Below are 11037 nucleotides of genomic sequence, written 5' to 3' on the forward strand. Positions count from 1 at the left end.
TTATTTAACAAATAAATTTAAACCAAAATTTTAGCTTTTTCGACAACTAAATTATATTTAAGAACCTCTATCAAAAAATACTCCTATGGCAAGATATTTTGGAAGTCCAAAGGTTTTATGACTACTATGATTTTCATTTTTCTTCCTGTATTCAGCAAACCATCATTCAGTTGATAAATATATTTTAACCAATAATATCTCTGTGTTTATATTCAAATATCTATGAAAAGAAATTAAAAATTAAAGAATCAAAAGCGCTCAGATTCTTGCTTTAAACCATATATACAAAATTATGATAAATTCCTTATATTAAGGTCAGAATCTTCCCAGTTTACTAGTTTAAATTTCAGCAGGACCACAAATGACGAAACCACATCTTAATCAATTTGTATTCTATGTAGCAACTTTGCCCTTTCACTCCAACGCACTCCATCTCTTCCAGGGTGAATGTTAATTATAATGTTCTGTGATGCCCTTTTCTCCACCATATAACAACTTGAAAAATGATGTAATCATCATTGATTATTGTTGATTAATTAAGCAACTGGTTAGCTCTTAATAATTGTCTAATTGATCCTTTGCCATATACGACGAGACTTTTCTATTGCTGATGCGGCGAAGAGGATTCTTAACTGTTGGGAATCTCCATTAGCTCTTTAAACAGCTCCTAAAATGTCAACGCCAATCATGTATAAATACCACCCACGTTTCCTTTAATCCAAACAACAATTCCACGAAGCAGAACCAACTTTCTTTTCAAGACTTTCCCAAGAAAAAAGAAGAAGAAAATGAGTGACATTGAGGGATCCCCAGGAAGCTCCATGCATGGAGTTACTGGAAGAGAACCAACTTTTGCATTATCAGTAGCTTCACCGATGGTTCCAACTGATACAACAGCTAAATTCGACTTACCAGTGGATTCTGAGCACAAAGCTAAAGTGTTCAAGCTTTTCTCTTTTGCTAATCCCCACATGAGGACTTTTCACTTGTCCTGGATCTCCTTCTTCACTTGCTTCGTCTCCACTTTTGCTGCAGCACCCCTTGTCCCCATCATCCGTGACAATCTAAACTTAAAGAAACAAGATATTGGGAATGCTGGGGTTGCTTCTGTTTCGGGGAGTATATTTTCAAGGCTAGTAATGGGCGCCGTTTGTGACCTTTTGGGACCTCGTTACGGTTGCGCCTTTTTGATCATGTTATCGGCTCCAACCGTCTTTTGCATGTCGTTTGTTTCGGACAGCGGAGGTTATATCGCAGTTCGGTTTATGATCGGATTCTCCCTTGCTACATTCGTGTCCTGCCAATACTGGATGAGCACAATGTTTAACAGCAAGATTATAGGGCTGGTCAATGGAACAGCAGCGGGATGGGGTAACATGGGAGGAGGTGCAACTCAGCTTTTGATGCCCTTAGTTTATGATATCATTCGACGACTTGGATCTACACCATTCACTGCCTGGAGAATCGCTTTCTTCATTCCTGGATGCCTTCATATCATCATGGGGATCTTGGTCTTAACACTTGGCCAGGACTTGCCTGATGGAAACCTTAGTAGTCTGCAAAAGAAGGGTGATGTTGCAAAAGATAAATTCGGCAAAGTAAGTTTAATATATATATATTTCCAAATAAAGCCAATTTTCATCATGTCAATTCTTTGCTAAAGAATAGTATGCTTTCATTTCAGGTGCTATGGTATGCCGTCACAAATTACAGGACCTGGATCTTTGTTCTTCTCTATGGCTACTCCATGGGAGTTGAATTGTCAACTGATAATGTCATTGCTGAATACTTTTACGACAGGTAAGTCAAATACTACAACTACAATATATATGCATATATCTTTACAGAAAAAAATCAAACAATAAGAGTAAAATTAATCGACTACAATGTCAATGAACAGGTTTAATCTCAAACTACACACAGCAGGGATAATTGCCGCCACCTTTGGCATGGCAAACCTTGTTGCTCGTCCCTTTGGTGGTTACGCTTTGTTAAGATAAATGAATTTGTTAGAATGCAGTTACAGGAGAGCTGAGTTGTTAGCTAGTCTGTTAAGAGAAGTTGAGCCTATAAATACTCTAGATGAGCCTTATGTAAAACTAAGTTTGAAATCAGAATTTTAGAATAAGAACTTTCACATTTAACCTTGCATTTCTTCATGGTATCAGTCGCCAGGTGAGTCGTGTTCATGGCTAACGTCAATGAAACTTCTGCTGCCTCGGAGTCACTTGAGTCGCGTGGAGCTGCCTTTGCCAATGATCGTGTGGTCAATTCTTTCCCTCGGCACGATGTTGTTAAGCTTGATGAAGGATCCTTTCTTCAATGGAAGCAACAGGTTCGGTTTATCGTTAATGGATATGAACTGTTTGGCTTTCTTGATGGCTCTGTTACAGCTCCGCCGAAGTTCGTCACTGCACCAGACGGTGCTTTGGTGTTGAATCCGGCGTCTTCTGCCTTTCAACAGCAAGACAATCTTCTCACGTCTTGGCTCCTCTCTACTATAAGTTCGTCGATTTTGAGTTCGTTCTCGGAGGTTCAATCGGCCTCGGATGTGTGGACGACGGCGTTGGAATTGTTCGTTGTAGATACGGATCTCAAGCAGTTGCGCCTACGTCATGAACTTCATTCTCTAAAAAAAGGTAACATGTCGATCCGTGAGTATGTTACTAAGTTGAAGGGTATTTGTGCACTTTTGGCAGCGGCTGGTGATCCTATCTCGATGGCGGAACGCACGGCGGTCTTGCTTGCCGGTCTTCCGTCAGAGTTTGAGGGCGTTGTTTCGTCTGCATCGCTGTCGCTGACTCCTCTACCGTTTCAGCGTTTAGTGGCTGCGCTTGTTGAGTGTGAGAACAGGCAGGCGCAGGCTTCTCAAGACGTTGTGTATGCGGCAAATCTTGTGGAGGAGTCTTCGCCGCCGGTCGAGGATGGCGCGTTGAGTGGAGGCCGTTCGGGATCTCGTGGCCGTGGTAGGAACTTCCGGCCGCGACTTCAGTGTCAGATCTGCTCGAGGTTCGGCCATGTTGCTCAGCAGTGCTATTATTGCTATCACCGGGATGACACATCTCAGGCGCCATGTCCGCCGCAAGTCCCAATTGCCTCTGGTCCTCGGGGATGGTCTGCACAGCAAAACACAAGGCCTAGGTTCTCTAACCATGGTCAAAATTATTTTGAAAATGGTCAAAATTATAATGGAAGTGGTCAGAATTATTTTGCTGGTCAAAATTATGATTGTGGTCAAAAGTGGTATGCTGATGGGACTAATGCATTTTGTGAGCAACAGGTGGGGCCGTATGGTCCGTTTCATGGTGGGCAAAATTGTTGGCCCAGACCGCATAGGGAGCCTAATGAGCGCCAAACATTTAGGCCTCAAGAGCATGGGCCGAATGATGGTATTGATGGTACTATTGGGCCTAATAGTGGTGTTGGGCCGAAGAATGGTATTGGGCCACATATTGGCAATAATCCTTTCATAGCTACTAATCCAGTTTCGAATAATGTGCAGTTGGGTCCATCAAAGCCATCGGATAATATAGGTGTTCCATGGCAGACTAAGCCACGAGCTCGTGGCTCATCATCTTGGTATCCTGACTCGGGAGCCAGCAATCACGTGTGTCAAGATCCTTTGGCACTACATGATGCTGTTCCATATTCAGGTACGTCTTCTCTTTTAATGGGTGATGGTTCGCCTGCTATGATCTCATCTATTGGTCAGGGTATTTTGGCTACAAAGTCTAGGGTACTTCGATTATCCAATGTACTATGTGTGCCGGTTATTCGGAAGAATTTATTGTCGGTATCACAATTTGCAACTGATAATGGTGTTTTCTTTGAGTTTCACTCAAATTATTGTGTGATTAAGGATAGCGTGACACAGGAGGTTTTGCTGACGGGCCGTATACATAATGGGCTCTATCAGTTCTCCATATCCGATACTACTATTCCTGTTTCGTTTCATCCATCCACTGCTCAGGTCGATCTTTCAACTCAGACTGCTGATAGTGAGTTTTGTTTACTGTGGCACAAGCGTCTTGGACATCCGTCTTCGAAAGTTGTTAAGAATGTTCTTGATAGCTGTCATTTCAAATTAAATAAAGTTGAAATAAGCGATGTTTGTACTGCTTGTAAAAAGGGAAAGTTTCATAAATTGCCGTTTCCGGTTTCCACTACTGAATATACTGACCCTTTTTCTTTGATTGTTTCGGATTTGTGGGGCCCTGCCTCAGTTGCCTCTGGGTCAAATTGGTATTATGTCTCGTTTATTGATATGTGTTCTCGCTTCACTTGGGTGTATTTAATTCGACAAAAATCACAAGCTGTGAAGTGCTTTGTTCAGTTTCAGAAACTCGTGCAGAATCAATTCGACAAGTCTATCAAGCAGTTTCAGAGTGACTGGGGCGGGGAGTATAGAGCGGTTGCCTCGGTTTTAGCTGATCAAGGCATTATTCATCGCATTACCTGTCCTCATACGTCTGAACAAAATGGTGTTGCAGAACGTAAACATAGACATATTGTGGAAATGGGGCTTACTCTGTTAGCTCAAGCAGGGCTTTCAATGGAGTTTTGGGCCTATACGTTTACATGTGCGGTTCATTTGATAAATCGTCTTCCTACACCAGTACTGGATGGTAAGACTCCGTATAGAGTGTTGTATGGGTGTGATCCTACCTATGAGCATTTGCGGGTATTTGGTTGTTGTTGCTATCCGTATCTGAGGCCGTTTCAACGTCACAAGCTAGATTTTCGATCTCAACCGTGTACGTTTTTGGGATACAGCTCTTGTCACAAAGGGTATCAATGTCTCTTACCTGATGGTCAAATCATTATATCTCATCATGTAGAGTTTGATGAGTCACGGTTTCTTTCTCCGGCGTCTTTATCATGCTCCTCTTGGGAGGTAAATACTGTACCTACGTGTTTTCCGGTAGTTCAGACTAATGTTTCTGATCATAAGAACATAGTTACTGGTTTGGCATGCCCGGGTGTTTTGAGTGGATCTTCGGTTCCTCCGGATGAAGTCAATACTGATCCAACGAGTACTACTTCTCCTAGTGTTCCGGTTCTTAATGAAGATCCGGGTTCTCCAAATGAAGTTGCTGTTAATTCCGGAAGTACTAACTCGTATCCTAATGATCAGTCTCCCACACCAGTTGTTCCAATTCCATCTGTTCCTATAGGACCAGAGATTTCTGTGCCTGATACGAATGTTCATCCTATGACTACTCGATCAAAGGCTGGGATTTTCAAACCTAAAGTTCTTGCGGTTGAAGTTAGTGAACCTTCAACGATTGAAGAAGCATTTGCTAGCCCTGAGTGGCAGACTGCTGCTCAAGCTGAGTATGATGCACTCATCCGAAATGGTACCTGGGAACTTGTTTCCATGCCATCAGGTCGCAAGGTTATTGGCTGCAAATGGTTATTCAAAGTCAAGAAAAATCCAGACGGTACTATTGAACGGTGCAAAGCACGTTTAGTTGCGAAAGGTTGTTCTCAGGTTCCGGGATGTGATTTTCAAGAAACCTTTAGTCCGGTGGTCAAGCCTGCGACTATTAGGGTTATTTTATCGATTGCGGTCACTAAAGGGTGGTCACTTCGTCAGGTGGATGTTAACAATGCCTTTTTAAATGGTGATATTGATAGAGAAGTGTTTATGCAGCAACTTCCGGGATATGTACAGCTTGGAGTTGATGGAAAACCTTTGGTCTGTCGTTTAAAAAAGGCTTTATATGGTTTACGTCAGGCTCCTCGCGCATGGTTTGAGAAGCTCAAGGCTTTTCTTCTAGCAGTTGGGTTTGTTGGTTCCAAATCTGATGCTTCGTTGTTTGTTCGGGTTTGCTCTGACTCCATACTTTATGTTCTTGTGTATGTTGATGACATAATCATAACTGGAGGTGTATCATCTTCTATTGATTGGTTTGTGAAGCTGCTGAATGATGAGTTCTCGCTCAAAGATATGGGCAGTCTGCATTATTTTCTGGGTCTTGAGGTTACTAGGTCCTCTAATGGGAGTCTTCATTTATGCCAGAAAAAGTACGTTCAGGATATGTTAAAACGAAGTGGCTTGTCTAATGCTAAAAGTGTTCATACACCTATGGTTAGTTCGTCTCATGTTTCCAAGGATGACGGGGATTTGTTGTCAGATCCGACGGAATATAGGAGTTTGGCTGGTGCTTTACAATATGTGGTTATTACTAGGACTGATATTGCGTATGCGGTAAACAGGGTTTGCCAGTTCATGCATAATCCTACCACGGTTCATATGGGTGCACTTAAGAGGATATTGCGGTATTTGGCTGGAACACTTGATTTTGGGATTATGTTTCGTCGGTCTGGTTTATTATCGTTGGTTGGGTTTTCTTATGCTAATTGGGGATTGGATTTCGATGATCGACGATCAACTTAGGATATTGTGTATTTTTTGGGTCAAATCCTGTTTCGTGGTCGTCTAAGAAACAGCAGGTCGTGTCTCGATCTACGGCGGAGGCTGAATATCGAAGTCTTGCTGCTGTAACTAGTGATGTTATGTGGTTACTTTCCTTACTTCAGGAGTTGCATGTTAAGTCTTCTGCTCCGCCTAATATCTGGTGTGACAGTTCCAGTGCCGTTGCTGTTGCTGCCAATCCTGTGTTACATTCCAAATTCAAGCACGTGGAGTTAGATTTGTTCTTTGTTCGTGAAAAGGTTGCTGATGGATCAGTTGTGGTTGGTGAAGTTCCTGCGTCTGATCAAGTTGCTGATGTATTAACTAAACCACTATTAGTTGGGTCCTTTACTAGGTTTCGGAATTTTCTTCGGGTTTGTTCAGAGAAGGAGATGGATGCATGTTAAGATAAATGAATTTGTTAGAATGTAGTTACAGGAGAGCTGAGTTGTTAGCTAGTCTGTTAAGAGAAGTTGAGCCTATAAATACTCTAGATGAGCCTTATGTAAAACTAAGTTTGAAATCAGAATTTTAGAATAAGAACTTTCACATTTAACCTTGCATTTCTTCACGCTTCTGACAAAGCAGCCCAATTATTTGGCATGAGAGGCAGGCTTTGGGTTCTATGGATCTTACAAACTTTAGGAGGTGTCTTCTGTATCTGGCTAGGCCGTGCCAATTCTCTTCCCATTGCTGTCCTGGCAATGATCCTCTTCTCCATCGGAGCTCAAGCCGCATGCGGCGCCACGTTCGGCATCATCCCCTTCATTTCACGACGATCCTTGGGAATCATTTCGGGTCTAACCGGTGCCGGTGGGAACTTCGGGTCCGGATTGACACAATTAATTTTCTTCTCAACATCGAGATTTTCGACCGCATCTGGTCTTTCATGGATGGGAGCCATGATAGTGGCTTGCACTCTTCTAGTGACATTGGTGCATTTCCCTCAATGGGGCAGCATGTTCTTCCCACCAACCAAAGATGTCGTCAAATCCACCGAAGAACATTACTACTCTTCGGAGTGGAATGAGGACGAAAAGAAAAAGGGTATGCACTCGGCGAGTCTCAAGTTCGCCGAGAACAGCCGGTCGGAACGTGGAAAGCGCGTGGCCTCAGCACCAACCCCGCCTAATACAACCCCTTCCCATGTTTAAGTAAATTATAATAAGTGTTTTTCTTTTTTCTTGTTGAATAATAAGAAGGTCTTCACTTTTTTAACTCAAGCCTTAGATGAAACTGGAACCAGATATTATAATATCGGAAACAAAAAAAAAGATTCCAAATGTTGATGTTGGCAATGAAGAAGCTAATCAAAATCGGAATTGTTTATGCTCATATATACTGAATTTTCAATGTAAGATCTCCGGATATTAAAATAGTTTATATTCCAACTGTCTTTGATTGTAAAACCTAACTTGAATTAAATCCTACCCTACATTCTCAAACTATAACTTTGATTCTAAATGGGTTCCCACTTTAAATCATTTTAATTACATCTTCAAACTATCGAGGTTACATCAATAAGATCCTTCTAATATTACTAAAATCATTAATTTAACCGTTAAATGAGATGTAAAATCTTATTTTTACTTTTAAAACTTAAACAATAACGTTATACTTTTCAAAAATTTTATTTTAAAGTATGCTACGTAAAATTTGATATGCAATTTAATGTTTAAATTAACAATTTTAATAATTAAAAATTTTAATTAATGTAATCAGAATATTTTAAAGATGTGTGTAATAATATATAGATTTGAATAGATTAAATTGGTAGATTGCATCAGCAAAAAAGTGATGTTCGGAATTAGTATGACAGGCCTTGGAAGCATTATGATATCTAAGCTAGCTCCCAAAAGTTGAAACAAATAAAAAATCTTTGCTTGTGGCTTGGGAAACCTTTTTAACATTATATTACAAAAATTGCATTCAATAAAAGGTTTCCTTTGGATTAGAAGATTGCAACTTGTTTGCACATCTTCACGATTTCATATAATTTTGTTTTAATAAAAGATTAGTAAAAATCAAAGGGTGAAGTAAGCATATTGAGTTGTTTCGATGTAAATGAAGCATGCTTGATGATCATCTATGACATTTACTCCTCATATTTGAATCTCCAAAAATATGAATATGTCTCTAGCATTAATCCTCTAATTAAAAAGCATACTTAATATGGAGTTAATTCATGATTTTATAAGTTTTTTTAATATAACAAAGTCATATAACACATATTTTTATTATTTATCAAAATAGGGCTCTTTTATAAAAAAATAAAAAAAAATTAATTAATTATAGAAAATAGATTAAAAAAGTGAAAAAATAAAAAAGCTGGACAATAGTTTTTTTCTATGCATTTAATGTCTTAATGACTTTTCCCAACATTTAATGTCTTTTCTTGCATTTAATCCCTAAAACAACAAATTTTTTATTGAAAAGGTGACGTTGTACACATTAACAGCATCAATTAAAAAGAATATTTTTTTTTATTTTTTATTAGATTTTCTTAAAAAAATTATTAATGCTGTCAATGTAACAAAGAACACCCAAAATTACTATAACAAACACTTTATTTTCATAATCATTTATAATATATTGTGAACATTTTTTTAGTGACAATTTTGTTTTAATAAGGATATGTAAACTTAATTGTGAACTAGCCTATAAGCTTTCATAATTTGAAACTTAAATATTTAATCATAGTTGTAAGGCCCAATTTTGACCCGGGCCCGCCTAAATAAAAAAAGAGAATTCTAAATATAAATTCAAAGTCCAATAAACAGTCCAAAGTTACAAAAGTTCATCAGCAAGCCCAACACCGAATTACCCAATACACCCCAGCCCAATAACCACTAGCCCAGTGCAGGAAAAGACCCAAATTCCAGAAACCCTAGAGTTTTTTTTTGGAATGGTCTAGTGGCCATTTTTTCCTTAGCCGCCGCAACAGTTTCGGCCACCATCGCTTCCGTCCGTCTCTTGCACGTGCCGCGTCTTCCATGTGCGTCTCCAGCTGGCGTGTACCTGCATCACAACAAACCAACAACAGAAGCAAGAAAAGCACGAAAATGAGAGTAAAAGAAAAGGACAAAATAGCAAGGACAGGGCAATTTTCCTTTTATTTTTATTTTCTTTTTCCTCTGTAAAAAAATCGGGCTATAAGAAAGCCAAGATTAGACTGTAAACGCACCCACGCATACTGTAAAGAAAAAAACGAAATCAATACCAAGAAAAGGTTCTTCTTTTTTTTCTCTTTCGGTTCCTTTCCGATTGCTAAAACACTTATTTTAATCACTTTAAATTTTTTGTCAATTTAGTCACTCAAATTAAGATAATTGCTCAAATTGGTCACTACTGTTAACAATTCCGTTAATTTAGTAATGAATTGCTGACATGACATTTTTTTGACATTTGATTAAAGCTAAGGACCTCTCTGTAAATACTCCAAAATACTTTTTTTTTTGGTTTATTTACAACAGAAGACTAAAGCTTGTAAGTTTTCTCTTTTTCCTTCTTGTTGTTGTTTGTTTCTTGAGAAGAGTAATAGAAAAAAATGAGGATAGTTTTGACTTATTTCTTTGACTTGTAGTTTCATGGCGAGTAGTATGTTCATAATATTTATTTGTACATGTTTGATTTTTGTTCAAATTCAATTATGTGCTTCTTAGAGATCCTTCTCAATTTCTTCAAGATATGATCTTAGTATGGTAAGTTTTTTTTTTAAAGAAAAGTTTATTTTTCTCCTTAATTCTTAAATTTCCAAAATTGAGTTGTGTTCTATTTCTTTTTGTGTGTGTTTGGTTTATTAATAAATCTGATTGTTTTGGGTATACAACTTTAATCATGAAAAACAATGATTCTCCTAACAATGTTTTTTTTTTTTTATATAAACATTTTTGTCAATTTTTTTTCTTTTTCATTGTAATTATATTTTTGTTACTAGGTATTGAACTTGAATAATGAAAGGATAATTTTGAGAGTACTCAAAAAAAGATTTTAAGGATTTTTAAAGGAATTGTTGAGTTTTTTCTTTTATTTCTCCTTTGTATGTTTTCTCCAAAAACCTGTTAAGAAAATATCAATTAAAGAAAAAAAAGAGTGATAAAGTTATTTGAGTAAGAAACTAGAACATGAGGTGTTTTGGACAAATCAAACAAACAAGTTAACACTACCCTCATTTTCCTCTATTGCTTTTCACAGGAAACAAATAACAGGAAGAAGGAAAAAGAGAACTTACGAGCTTTAGTCTTATGTTGGAAATAAACAAAAAAAATATTTTGGACTAATTACAAAGTGGTCCCTAACTTTAGTCAGAAATAAAAAAATGTCACATCAGCAATCCGTTAGTGGATTAACGAGATTTATAACGGTAATGACCAATTGGAGCAATTATCTTAATTAGAGTAACTAAATTTATAAAAAAATAAAAATAGAGTGACATGCAGTACAATGTATCCTAAATAATATGATTATGGGTTTTGTATTTTAATGTACTAATTGAGACAATTTAGGGGTGAGTATTAGATTTAATTTAAGTCAAATCGAGTATAAAAATTTAAGTTAAACGAGTTGATGAGTCATATTTTATCAATCAAATTCAGTTTGAATTTTATCTTTGAATCGAG

General features: G+C 38.0%; 1 protein-coding gene across 1 annotated transcript; it reads left to right on the plus strand.

Moving 5' to 3' along the window:
• Positions 1-728: 728 nt before the first annotated feature.
• On the plus strand, positions 729-7753 carry LOC107962765 (high-affinity nitrate transporter 2.1). The gene is made up of 5 exons (XM_016899264.2): positions 729-1598; positions 1685-1800; positions 1901-1990; positions 4105-4112; positions 7004-7753. The coding sequence occupies exons 1-5, from the start codon at positions 789-791 to the stop codon at positions 7570-7572; spliced, it is 1593 nt and encodes a 530-aa protein (XP_016754753.1). The 5' UTR covers positions 729-788; the 3' UTR covers positions 7573-7753.
• Positions 7754-11037: the final 3284 nt, after the last annotated feature.

Source organism: Gossypium hirsutum, chromosome D08 (assembly GCF_007990345.1).
Source record: "Gossypium hirsutum isolate 1008001.06 chromosome D08, Gossypium_hirsutum_v2.1, whole genome shotgun sequence".
NCBI lineage: Eukaryota > Viridiplantae > Streptophyta > Magnoliopsida > Malvales > Malvaceae > Gossypium > Gossypium hirsutum.